We start from the raw sequence: 14,043 nt of genomic DNA, 5'->3' as shown, positions 1-14,043 counted from the left end.
ATGCCCTGGCCTACCTTGGCTTGCCCTGCCCTGCCCCGGCCTGGCCTGCCCGGGCCTGTCCTGCCATAGGCTGCTCTGGCCTACCTGGTTTGCGCTGCCTGCCTCCTTGGCTTGCCCTGCCCTGCCCCGGCCTGGCCTGCCCGGGCCTGTCCTGCCATAGGCTGCTCTGGCCTACCCTGGTTTGCCCTGGCCTGCCCTGGCCTACCTTGGCTTGCCCTGCCCTGCCCCGGCCTGGCCTGCCCGGGCCTGTCCTGCCATAGGCTGCTCTGGCCTACCCTGGTTTGCCCTGGCTTGCCCTGGCCTACCTTGGCTTGCCCTGCCCTGCCCGGCCTGCCTGCCCGCCTGTCTCCATGGCCTAGCCTACCTTGCCCTGGCTGCCTGGCTCTGTAGCCCTGCCCTGCCCGGCCTGGCTGCCGGGCCTGTCCTCATAGGTCCTGTACTGGCCTGGTGCCCACTGTTGCCCTGCCTGCTGCCTGCCTGGTCTCCTTGGTTCCTGCTCCCTGCTGCTTGCTGGCTGGCTCTACCTGTCCTGGCCTGGCCTGGTACCTGGCTGCTCTGCTGTCTGCTCTGGCCTGGCCTGACCTGCCCTGCTCCGGCCTGGCCTTACCTATCCTTCCCTAGCCTGACCTACCCTGCCCAGGCCTGCCCTAGCCTGCCCTGGCCTGGCCTGGCCTGCCCGGCCCTAGCCTGCCCTGGCTTGGTAAGCGGCACCGTGTCACTCCTTAGTGTAAGGTCAACTTTCAACCTCTTCTACCCCTCTTCCATGCCCCCCGTGCCCCTCTCCTGGCCGTTCCTCCCTTCCACGACCCCCCCCCCCTCCTCTCCCGCCAGTCCCCAGCTTCTGTAGCAACTTGCATACGATTAAATCTCGCTAAGTGTGAAAGAACCGCGCGCTGCCACTATCCATTTAATTGGCGCATTGGGACGTTTCTTTCTATGTAAAGAAGAAATGACAAAGTGTATGGAAGAGTGGAAGGAACTGAGAGATAGTGTGTAAGTGTATGTATGTGTGAGTATGAGTGTATGTGTTTGGTGCGAGAATGTAAACAAAAAAAATGATACACGATTTAGCGTTGCTTTTCTTTACTAGGTTCACTACACCTTTAACTGGTCTGTTAGAACTTATGCCTTTCGTTAAAAGTGTCGGAAGGTATGGAAAGCATGTGGATTCATTAAACCTTTAAAACATATATTAAGACACGAACGATAAAACTCTGTGTCTGTCTTTCTGTTTGTCTGGCTCTGTGTCTGTTTCTCCTGTTTGTCTGTCCATGTGTCTGTTTTTTCTGTCTATTTGTGTCTGTCTTTTTGTCTGTTTATCTGTGTGTCTGCCTTTCTGTCTATCTTTCTGTCTGCCTGTCTCTGTCTTTCTTTCTGTTTGTCTTTGTGTCTCTGACTTTCTGTTTGTCTGCCTCTATGTCTATCTTTCTGTCTGTCTGTCTCTCAGTCTGCTTTTCTATTTGTCTCCCTTTCTGTCTGTCTGTTTATGTGTCTGTCTGTGTCTGTCTGTCTCTGTGTTTATCTTTCTGTCTGTCTGTCTCTGACTCTCTGTCTGTCTGCCTCTATGTCTATCTTTCTGTCTGTCTGTCTCTGTGTCTGTCTTTCTGTCTGTGTCTGTCCTACTGTCTGTCTCCGTGCTGATGATCATGGCATCTTTGTCTTAAATCAACGAAGAAACCAGCTTGCTCGCTTTCCATTATTTGACGTAATTGCAGTGATTTTTTTTCAAACAATAAAGGAAGTCGACGGTCTGTGGGAATCAAGTCGACGGAATAACCAAGGCATAGGCGCCATTTTGTTTTTCGCCGAAATAGAACTAGGTCAGTACAATAAACAGACGACTTTTCTTAATGGATTTGAAATGGAATATTTTGTTGAGTTTGGAAGCAGATGACGCCTAAGTCTAATTGTGTCCTAAGGAATGCGTCAATATATATTTTTTTCTTGTGGCAAAAGGAATAAAATGCGGAGAGTGAGAGAAAGACCTCATTTACAAGTCACATGCTCCTCTCTGTCTGTATCACATTTCAATGTTTGGAAAACCGATATAAACAAACAATGGTTCTAATGAATAAATAAAAAGAAATAACACAAAAATACCGGAAAGCGACTGAAATCCCTCGGCAGCGAGCGTCGCCAGACAGCGTGGCGCCAAGGAACCACCCGATGTCGAATTCTGAAATTTTCTCCGCAAAACATCGTCCATTAATTGTTGATGAAAGTCACTATTTTTCTTATTCCCAAAATGTCTGTTTCTGTGTCTGTCTTTCGATTTGCCTATATCTGTGTCTGTCTTTCGATTTGTCTGTCTCTGTGTCTGTGTCTGTCTCTTTGTCTGTCTGTCTCTGTATCTGTCTTTTGTCTCTGTGTCTGTCTCTCTGTCTGTCTGTCTCTGTATCTGTCTTTTGTCTCTGTGTCTGTCTTTATTTCTGTTTGTCTGTCTCTATGTCTATTTTTCTGTCTGTCTGTCTCTGTGTCTGTCTTTCTGTCAGTCTGTCTCAGTGTCTGTTTTTCTATCCGTCTATCTCTCTGTCTATCTTTCTGTCTCTCTCTCTCTCTGTCTGTCTGCCTCTATGTTTATCTGTCTTTGTGTCTATCTTTCTGTGTGTCTGTCTCTGTGTTTGTCTTTTTGTCTGTCTGCATCTTTATCTGTGTTTCAGTCTGTCTCTACGTCTGTCTTTCTGTCTCTGTGTCTGTATTTCTGTCTGTCTGTCTCTGTGTCTATCTTTCTGTCTGCCTGTTTCTTCGTCTATCTTTTTGTCTGTCTGTCTCTATGTCTTTTTTCTGTCTGTCTGTATCTGTGTCTACGAGCGTCGCCAGACAGCGTGGTGCCAAGGAACCACCCGATGTCGGATTCCGTAATTTTCTTCTTATTTATTTATTTATTTATTTTTCTTATTCCAAAAAATTAAGTGCGGTGTCGATTGGTGATTGGTTTCTTGTATTGTTATTTTTTTTTTTTTAAATTTATTTATCTATTTATCGTTATCCTTATTATTATGAAAAACTAACATGTTTATCATTATTACAAACGGGTTCATGTAAGGGCTTAAGTACACATGTGCGTGGATGTCCATCGTATGCCACATGAAACTGCACACACCTGGAGCACAAAACCGAAAGGTCAGGCGTAATTTATGAGGAGAGAGAGTGAGAGAGAGAGAGTGAGAGAGAGTGAGAGAGAGAGAGAGAGAGAGAGAGAGAGAGAGTGAGAGAGAGAGAGAGAGAGAGAGAGAGAGAGAGAGAGAGAGAGAGAGAGAGTGAGAGAGAGAGAGAGAGAGAGAGAGAGAGAGAGAGAGAGAGAGAGAGAGAGAGAGAGAGAGAGAGAGAGAGAGAGAGAGAGAGAGAGAGAGAGAGAGAGAGAGAGAGAGAGAGAGAGAGACCTCATCTACAAACTTTTATTTTCTCTCTGTCGCAATGCTGGGGAACCGCAATAAACAAACAATGATACAAATGAATAAATAAAATAAAATAACACCGGAAAGCGACTGAAATCCCTAGGCAGCGAGCGTCGCCAGACAACGTGGCGCCAAGGAACCACCCGATGTCGGATTCCGAAATTTTCTCCGCAAAACATCGCTTATTAATTGTTGATGGAAGTCACTTTTTTATTTTTTTATTCCCAGAACGTAAGTGCGGTGGTGGTTGGTGATGGGTAAATCGGTTACCCTTTGTATTTTTTATTTTGAATTCGATCACCAGTTAACAGATAATATGTATAATGAAGATGCTGACAAATATGTGCAAAGGTACGCAAACATATGCAGTCACGGGCATATATATATACACGCATACACACACGTGCAGAGAGAGAGAGAGAGAGAGAGAGAGAGAAAGAGAGAAAGAGAGAGAGAGAGAGAGAGAGAGAGAGAGAGAGAGAGAGAGAGAGAGAATATATATACATATAGTTATATATGTATATATATTTATATATATATATATATATATATATATATATATATAGAGAGAGAGAGAGAGAGAGAGAGGAGGAGGAGGAGGAAGAGGGAGTAGTGATGATGATGATGAAGAGGAGAACGAAGAAGAGGATGTAATGGTGATGATGATGTTTATGGTGATGATGATGATGATGAGGAGGAGGGTAATGGACGTGTCGATGATGATAATGAATGCAAAGATGATAATGATGATAATTTTGGTGATGATAATGGTGATGAAAATGAGAATACTACTACTGTGATTTTTGATATGACGAGTGCCACCACTAGTACTAACAGAAAAAGGATAAAGATAATATCCCTCCATAGATAACGCGGGAAAACAGTCAGTCAGAAAACGCAAGTCATTTTTCAGTATTTCATATCACTGAAAAAAGAATGCATAAACATCAATGCATGCTAATGATTATGGCAACTTTGTAATAAATCAACGAGAAAAAACAATTTGCTCGCTTTCCATTATTTGATGTCATTTCACAGCAATCTAATTATTATTTAAAACAAAATACGAAGTCGATGTTCTGTGGGAATCAAGTCGACGGAATAACCAAGGCAAAGGCGCCATTTTGTTTTTCGCCGAAATGAAACTAGATCAGTACGATAAACAGGCGTCTTTTCTCGATGGGTTTTAAATGGAATATCTTGGTGAATTTGGAAGCAGATGACGTCTAATTGTGGATTAAGGAATGCGTCAATATTTTTTTCTTATAGCAAAAAGGATGAAATCCTGTTGCAACAAGCAGGGTCGGAATGTTGCATCCGGTGAGAGAAGAGAGAACTTCTGGAGTGAAATGGAGAATTGTTGATGTTGGAGTAACCAAGTCGAGTTGTTTACTTTTCTCAAAATGACCAAAGGATTGCTTTGTGTGACAGATTTGTATGTGTATCTGTGTGTATGTGTTTGTGTGTGATAAGTGTGTGTGTGTGTGTGTGTGTATGTGTGTGTGTGTGTATGTGTGTGTGTTTCTGTGAGTGCGTGCGTGTGTGCGTGTATGGGAGTATTTAAACAATGATGATCAGCATGCATTTCATGGGGTTCATAAAAAGTCTACGGGAAAAGACACCGCGTTTCAACCTGCTAGAAAAGCAAACCTGAACTTGAGAAGGAAGTGAGTGAAAACAACCAAAGATGACGATACATGTTTATCGAGAAACAGATAAAAAATAAGGAGATGAGGAAGAGGACAGTATACATACCGACAGAATTGAAAGCTTGGCAATTCTACAGAAAAGCTGCGTGTCGTCGATAATAACGAATTTAGTGTTATTCATATATCATGAAATTTCCTGTCTAATTGTGGTGATTTTAGTCCGTGGAAATCAACTATGACACGTCAATAGCAGCCAACAGATGAAGTAGACACGGAATAAACAGAGGAATTTTGCGAGATAGGCTTAGACCGTGTTAGTTACGTCACCAAAACAGTACAGGTCATCACTCATGGATTCAAGGCGACTTTTATCGAGAAAATAACTATATTAAAACATTGAACAGATGAACTGCTTTGCGTGCATGATAGAGTGGATGAGAATTTAGTGCAAACCTGTAAATTTGTAATTTTGATAATTTTGTAATTTGTAACACTGCATTTGTGATGGAAGAGTCGATACAAACCTGTGCTGTGGCTGAGAGTGATGAAGGTAATAATCGTAATAAATCATAATCGTGTGAAATTCTTATGACGCTCGGTAATCACTTACGCAAACATACGTACGTGCACGTACACACGCAAACGGACATATGTAATGTGCACATGTACACACAGACATACACGCACATACACACACACGCGCGCGCGTGCGTACAAACACACGCATACACACACACACACACAAATACACACAAACACACACGCGCGCGCGCGCATACACACAATCACACACACACAAACACACACACAAACACACACGCACGCACATACACACAAAAACACATACAAGGACACTCACGAGCACACACAAACACAAACACGCGCGCGCGCACATACACACACACATCCACATGTATATGCACACACACACACACACACACACACACACACACACACCCAAATACATACGTAAGCACACACACACACACACACACACACACACACACATACACAAACACACACACAAACACACACGCGCGCGTGCAGACACACATACATATGTAGCGCAAACGCATGTGCCCGTACACATGTAAACGGACATATATAATGTGCACATGCACAGACATACACACATAAACACGCACACACACACACACATACATAAACACACAGAAACACGCACACGCGCGTACACACACATATTCATATGCACACACACAAATATAGACACATAAACACACACACACACACACACACACACACACACACACACACACACACACACACACATACATATGCACACACACACACACACACACACACACACACACACACACACACACACACACACCCTAAACACACATGCGCGAGTGCGCACATACACACCCTGAACACACACACGCGCGCGCACACACACACACACACACAGGCAATTGATTTGACGAAGACACAGAAAAAATATTATTCTTTCTTTTTGATATTAAAACTTAAAAGAAGTTTTCTGTGTGTGTCTGCCTTCCTGTCTGTCTTTTTCTGTGTTTGTCTTTCTATCTGTCTATCTCTGTGTCTGTTCTTCTGTCTGTCTGTCTCTGTGTCTATCTTTCTCTCTGTTTCTGCCTTTCATTCTGTCTGTCTTTCTCTGTGTTTGTCTTTCTATCTGTCTATCTCTGTGTCTGTCTTTCTGTCTGTCTATTTCTGTGCCTATGTTTCTGTCTCTCTGTCTCTGTGTTTGTCTTTCTGTCTGTCTGTCTCTGTGTCTATCTTTCTGTCTGTTTCTCTGTGTGTCTGTGTTTCTTTCTGTCTGTCTGTCTCTGTGTCTATCTTTCTCTTTGTTTCTCTGTGTGTCTGTGTTTCTGTCTGTCTGTCTGTGTGTCTATCTTTCTCTCTGTTTCTCTCTGTGTCTGTCTTTCTGTCTGTCTGTCTCTGTGTCTATCTTTCACTCTGTTTCTCTCTGTGTCTGCCTTTCTATCTGTCTGTCTGTGTGTGTCTGCATTCCCCTCTGTCTGTCTTTGTGTCTGTCTTCCTGTCTGTATTTTTCTTTGTGTATATTTCTGTCTGTCTGTCTCTGTGTCTATTTTTCTCTCTGTTTCTCTCTGTGTCTACCTTTCTATCTGTCTGTCTCTGTCTACCTTCCTTCTGTCTGTCTTTGTGTCTATCTTTCTCTCTGTTTCTCTCTGTGTCTGTCTTTCTGTGTGTCTGTCTCTGTGTCTATTTCTCTCTGTGTCTACCTTTCTATCTGTCTGTCTCTCTCTACCTTCCTTCTGTCTGTCTCTGTGTCTATCTTTCTTTCTGTTTCTCACTGTGTCTGTCTTTCCATCTGTCTGTCTCTGTCTGCCCTCCTGTCTGTCAGTCTCTGTGTCTGTCTTTCTGTCTTCCTATCTCTGTGTCTATCTTTCTGTTTGTCTGTCTCTGTGTCTGTCTTACTATCTGTCTATCTGTCTGTCTATCTTTGTGCCTGTCTTTCTATCTGTCTGTCTCTGTGTCTACCTTTCAGTCTGTCCGTCTCTGTGTCTGCCTTTCCGTCTGTCTGTCTGTCTCTGTATCTCTCTTTCAGTCTGTCTGTCTCTGTATCTATCTTTATCTCTGTGTCTGCCTTTTTATCTACCTGTCTGTGTGTGTCAGCCTTCCTCTCTGTCTGTCTCTGTGTCTGTCTTTCTGTCTGTATTTTTATGTGTCTGTCTTTCTGTCTGTCTGTCTCTGTATCTATCTCTCTCTCTGTTTCTCTCTTTGTCTACCTTTCTATCTGTCTGTCTGTCTGTCTCTGTCTGCTTTCATGTCTGTAAGTCTCTGTGTCTATCTTTCTGTCTATCTCTATGTCTAGCTTTCTCTCTGTTTCTCTCTGTGTCTGTCTTTCCATCTGACTGTCTGTGTGTGTCTGCCTTCCTCTCTGTTTGTCTCTTTGTCTGTCTTTCTGTCTGTCTATCTCTGTGTCTATCTTTCTGTCTGTCTATCTCTGTGTCTATATCTCTCTTTGTTCCTCTCCTGTCTGCCTTCCTGCTTGCTATCTTTGTGCCTATCTTTCTATCTGCCTGTCTCTGTCTGTCTTTCTGTCTTTCTGTCTGTCTATCTTTCTGTCTGTCTGCCTCAGTGTCTGTCTTTCTGTCTTTCTATTTCTGTGTCTATCTTTCTGTCTGCCTGTCTCAGTGTCTGTGTTTCTATGCATCTATCTCTCTGTCTATCTTTCTGTCTGTCTGCCTATATGTCTATCTTTCTGTGTGTCTGTCTGACTCTGTGTCTACCTTTCAGTCTGTCCGTCTCTGTGTCTGCCTTTCCGTCTGTCTGTCTCTGTGTCTATCTCTCTGTCTGTCTGTCTCTGTGTCTATCTTTCTTTCTGTTTCTCTCAAAACTGTCTCTGTGTCTGTCTGTCTGTGTGTGTGTGCTTTCCTCTCTGTCTGTCTCTGTGACTATCTTTCTGCCTGTCTGTCTCTGTGTTTGTCTTTTTGTCTGTCTATCTCTGTGTCTGCCTTTCTGTCTGTCTGTCTGTCTGTCTCTGTGTCTGCCTTTCTGTCTGTATCTGTGTTTACCTTTCTGTCCTTCAATATCTGTGACTGTTTTTCTGTCTGTCTGTCTCTGTGTCTGCCTTTCTGTCTCTCTCTCTGTCTCTGTGTTTGTCTTTCCGTCTGTCTGTGTCTGTGTCTGTTTTTCTGTCTGCTTAGTAAAGATTGGCTATGCTACTTAAGCAGAGAAATAGAGAGTTAAAGACAGAGAGAGCAAGAGAGGGAGAGAAAGAATACAAAACAACCAGAAAGCGACTGAAATCCCTCTGTAGCGAGCGTCGACAGACAGCGTGGCGCCAAGAAACCACCTGAGGTCGGTTACCGAAATTTTTTCCGCAAAACATCGTTCATTTATTATTAAAGGAAGTGGGGTGTCAGTTGGTGATGGGTAAATCGGGCACCCTTTCTTTTCTTATTTCTAATTAGGAATTTTGTTGTGTAGAGCGCCAATTAGCATGTAACTTGAGAGAGTATATATATATAGAAAGAGAGAGAGAGAGAGAGGGGGGGGGGGGAGACAGAGGATATAGAGACGGAGAGAGAGAGAGAGAGGAGGAGGAGGAGGAGGAGAAGAGGAGGAGGAGGAGAAAGAGAGATGCTGCTGCTGATGATGAGGAGGAGGAGAGTAATGGAGGTGGTGATGATGATAATGAATACAAAGATTATAATGATGATGATAATTTGGTGATGATGATAATGGTGAATATGAGGTGATGATGATGATAAGGAGACGATAATGATGATGGTGGTGACGATGATAATTATATATGCGAAGATGATAATGATAATAATTTTGGTTGGTGATGATAATAGTGATGAAAATGAGAATACTACCACTATAAATGTTATATAACGATTGCCACAACTAGTAATAACAGACTAATTATAACAGTGATAATGATGATAATGATAAGATGTTCCACCTTAACACAAAATTACACAATCACAGATAACTCGCGCAAAGCCAGTCAGAAAATGCAAGCCATGCTTCAATATCTCATTTCACTGAAAAAAGACCCACAAGCATCTATGCATGCTAATGATTATGGTCTTAAATCAACGAGAAGAAACCAGCTTGCTCGCTTTCTATTATTTGATGTCATTTTAGTGCTTTCCAGTGATTTTTTCAAACACTATAAGAAGTCGATGGTCTGTAGGAATCAAGTCGACGAAATATCCAAGGCATAGGCGCCATTTTTTTTCACCGAAATATAACGAGATCAGTTCAATAAACAGGCGTCTTTTCTCTGTAGATTTCGGAAACAGATGACGTATAATTATGGTCTAAGGAATGCGTGATTGTTTATCGAGTAACATATAAAAGATAAGAAGATGAGGAAGAGGACAGTATACATACCGACAGAAATGAAAGCTTGGCAATTTTATACAAAAGCTGCATGTCACCGATAATAACGAATTTAGTGTTGTTCATATTTCATGAAATTTTCTGTCTAAATATGGTAATTCTAGTCCGAGTAAATCAACTATAGCACGTTAATGGCCCCAGCAGATGAGGTGGGCACGGATTTAACAAGGGAATTTTGCTGGATAGGCATCGTTACGTCACCAAATCAGTACACGTTATCACCCAAGGCTTCAAGGCGACTTTTATAACTGCATTATAATATTGAAATATTTTTTGAAGAGCATCACGATTATGAGCTGTGTTGAGTGCAAGATCCAGCGGAAGGTAAGTTAGTGTAAACCTGCGTTTTTTTTTTAATTCTACAATTTCGTATTTTTTAAATGTTGACAATTTTATAATTTGTAACATTGCAATTGCAATTTTGCAATTGAAGAGTCGATGCAAATCTGTGCTACCTATGAGAGTGGTGATAAAGGTAATGATCAATAAAACATTTAAAAAAATAAAATACAAAGAATGAAGCAGGCACGTTTTCTATGTTCCTCCAGCGAGCGCGTTTTCTATGCGCGTAGCCTCTGGGCGAGTGGAGGGCATCCTCACCCTCGGGAGATAAAAGCTGTTGTAGATGGGGGCAGAGGGCACGCAGGAACATTATGATGTTGTAGATGGGAGCAGAGGGCACGCAGGGACATTATGATAAGCGCAATCCTGCGGGAGATCAAGAGTGAGTGGTGCGTGTACATATGACTGAAGGCGTGGCCACTGCAAATGATCCACGACGCATTCCCCTTCTTCCCCCCTCCCCTTCCGTTCCTTTTCCCTTCCCCTACCCCCTTCTCCACACTTACTTGGTTCTGGGGTCATCTTCCATCTCCCTTCGACTCTTCCCTTCATCCCTGCCACTTTTCCCCTCGCCTACCATGCCTTTTCACCTCCTCTTCCACTTTTCTCCTCCTCTTCCACTTTCCTCCTTCCCCCTCCCCCTTCTCCCCTTCCCTCCCCCCCATAAGTCTTTCCTCTCACTTGAGGGGGATTCGGGGGGGGGGGGCTTGGTTGATAGATAGGTATAGATACAATTGTTGATAGATATAGATATAGACATGGATATAGATATAGATAAATGGTCTGTAGGAATCAAGTCGAAGAAATATCCAAGGCATAGGCGCCATTTTTTTTTTCACCGAAATATAACTAGATCAGTTAAATAAACAGGCGTCTTTTCTCTGTAGATTTCACATTGAATGTCTTGGTGAGTTCGGAAACAGATGACGTCTAATTATGGTCTAAGGAATGCGTCAAAAGGGATGGAATGCAGTTGCAAGAGAGAGAGAGAGAGAGAGAGGGAGAGAAAGAAAGAACGAGAAAGTGAGAGAGAGGGAGAGAGAGAAAAAGAGAGAGAGAGAGAGGGAGAGAGAGAGAGAGAGAGAGAGAGAGAGAGAGAGAGAGAGAGAGAGAGAGAGAGAGAGAGAGAGAGAGAGAGAGAGAGAGAGAGAGAGAGAGAGAGATAGAGAGAAAGAAAGAGAGATAGAGAGAAAGAGAGAGAGAGAAAGAGAAAGAGAAAGAGAAAGAGAAAGAGAGAGAGAGAGAGAGAGAGCGAGAGAGATAGAGATAGAGATAGAGATAGAGATAGAGATAGAGATAGAGAGATAGAGATAGAGATAGAGATAGAGATAGAGATGTAGAGATAGAGATAGAGATAGAGATAGAGATAGAGATAGAGATAGAGATAGAGATAGAGAAAAACCTCATCTGCAAGCCATTTATTTACATACCCCTCTCTCTCTCTCTCAATCAGACTACAGTGATTGGAAAACCGAAATAAACAAACAATGATGCTAACCAATAAATAAAATGGAATAACAGAAAACTACCGGGAAAGCGACTGAAATCCCTCGGCAGCGAGCGTCGCCAGACAGCGTGGCGCCAAGGAACTACCCGATGTCGGATTCCGAAATTTTCTTCAAAAAACATCGTTCATTAATTTTTGATGGAAGTCACTCTTCCTTTTCTTTTTTATTCCCAAATTATCTCTGTTGTCGTTGAGAGAGAGGATATAGAGAGGGAGAGAGAGGGAAGAGGAGAAGGAGGGGGGAAGTAATGAGGAGGAGGAGGAGGACGAAAAGGAAGAGGAGGTACTGCTGATGATGAAGATAAGGAGGAGGCTGCAATGATAATGATGAAGGTGATGATGATCAACAAGAAGAAACCAACTTGCTCGTTTTCCATTGTTTGATTTTATTTCAATGCATTCCAGTGTTTTTTTCAAACAAAATACGAAGTCGATGTTCTGTGGGAATCAAGTCGACGGAATAACCAAGGCATGGGCGCCATTTTGTTTTTCGCCGAAACGGAACTAGATCAGTGCAATAAACAGGCGTCTTTTTTGTCGATGGGTTTTAAAGGGAATATCTTGGTGAATTTGGAAGCAGAAGACGTCTAATTGTGGACTAAGGAATGCGTCAATAGTTTTTTTTCTTATGGCAAAAGGGATGAAAGGCGATTGCAACTAGCGGGGTCGGAATGTTGCATCCGGTGAAAGAAGAGAGAACTTCTGGAGTGAAATGGAGAATTGTTGATGTTGGAGTAACCAAGTCGAGTTGTTTACTTTTCTAAAAATGACCAAAGGATTGCTTTGTGTGACATATTTGTATGTGTATCTGTGTGTATGTGTTTGTGTGTGATAAGTGTGTGTGTGTGTGTGTGTGTGTGTGTGTGTGTGTGTATGTGTGTGTGTATGTGTGTGCGCGCGTGTGTGTGTGTGTATGTGTGAGTGTGTCCGTGAGTGCGTGTGTGTGTGCGTGTATGGAAGTATTTAAACAATAATGCTCAGCATGCATTTCATGGTGTTCATAAAAGTCTACGGAAAAAGAAACCGCGTTTCACTAACCGACTAGAAAAGGAAACCTGAACTTGAGAAGGAAGTGAGTGAGAAACAACCAAAGATGACGATACATGTTTATCGAGTAACAGATAAAAAATAAGGAGATGAGGAAGAGGACAGTATACATATCGACAGAATTGAAAGCGTGGCCATTCTACAGAGAAGCTGCGTGTCGTCGATAATAACGAATTTAGTGTTATTCATATTTCATGAAATTTCCTGTCTAATTGTGGTGATTTTAGTCCGTGGAAATCAACTATGTAATAATCTTGCTGTAATAATCGTAATAATAATACAAACACACACATACACACACACACAAACAAACACACAAAAACAAATACACACAAACACAACAGCGCGCCGCATATAACACACACACACATACAAGCACACACACGCAAAACACACACACACACACATACACACTAACACAACAACGCAGTACCACACAACCAAACGACATATATAATGTCACATACATAGCAAACACATATACACACGTGCACATACACAGACAAACACACACACACAACACACCACACACACACACACACACAAACACACATAAACACACACAAACACACACACGCGCAGCGTACACACACATATTCATATGCACACACACAAATATACACACATAAACATACACACGCACACACATACATGTACACACACACACACACACACACACACACACACACACACACACAACACACACACACACACACATACATATGCACACACACACACACACACACACACACACACACACACACACACCCTAAACACACATGCGCGCGCGCGCACATACACACCCTAAACACACACACGCGCACACACACACACACAGACAACTGATTTGGCGAAGACACAGAAAATATTTGATTCTTCTCTTTGATATTAAAACTTAAAACAAGTTTTCAATCTGTAGAAAACTATGGAACATTTTCATTTAGATCAGTCAGTGAGGAGCAGGTCGTTCTCTGCTCTCCGAAGCAGGGGCAGCCCAAGCGCGGCCGGGAGGAGGAAAGCGCCGAGCCCACTCAGCCCGAGAAAGTGTCCGCGCTGCTCGAGAAAGGTTTCGCAACGCTGTTTGCCATCAAGTTCAAGAGCGTTTCGGTCCCGAGGATTAATAGTAATAATAATAATAATAATGATAATGAATAATAATAGTAATAGTAATAATAATAACAATGACAATAACACTGATTAGGTTAAATCAAATTAAAAAAAGAGTAAAGGATCCCAC

General features: G+C 42.7%; 1 protein-coding gene across 1 annotated transcript in view; it reads right to left on the bottom strand.

The window, feature by feature from the left end:
- Positions 1-10,100, bottom strand: part of LOC125034092 (ribosome-binding protein 1-like) — an 11,507-nt gene extending 1,407 nt beyond the window's left edge. Inside the window, exons 1-3 of the mRNA XM_047625734.1 lie at positions 10,038-10,100; positions 365-514; positions 15-271 (exon numbers count right to left, since the gene is read on the bottom strand). Of these exons, the coding sequence (XP_047481690.1) occupies positions 15-271; positions 365-514; positions 10,038-10,100 (470 nt within the window). The remainder of the gene's footprint in view (positions 1-14; positions 272-364; positions 515-10,037) is intronic.
- Between the last annotated feature and the right edge of the window lie 3,943 nt (positions 10,101-14,043).

The sequence above is a fragment of the Penaeus chinensis genome, chromosome 17, assembly GCF_019202785.1.
Source record: "Penaeus chinensis breed Huanghai No. 1 chromosome 17, ASM1920278v2, whole genome shotgun sequence".
In the NCBI taxonomy this organism is placed as follows: Eukaryota; Metazoa; Arthropoda; class Malacostraca; order Decapoda; family Penaeidae; genus Penaeus; species Penaeus chinensis.
Note: the sequence above shows the minus strand (reverse complement) of the source record. Positions and strands in the feature narration are given on the sequence as shown.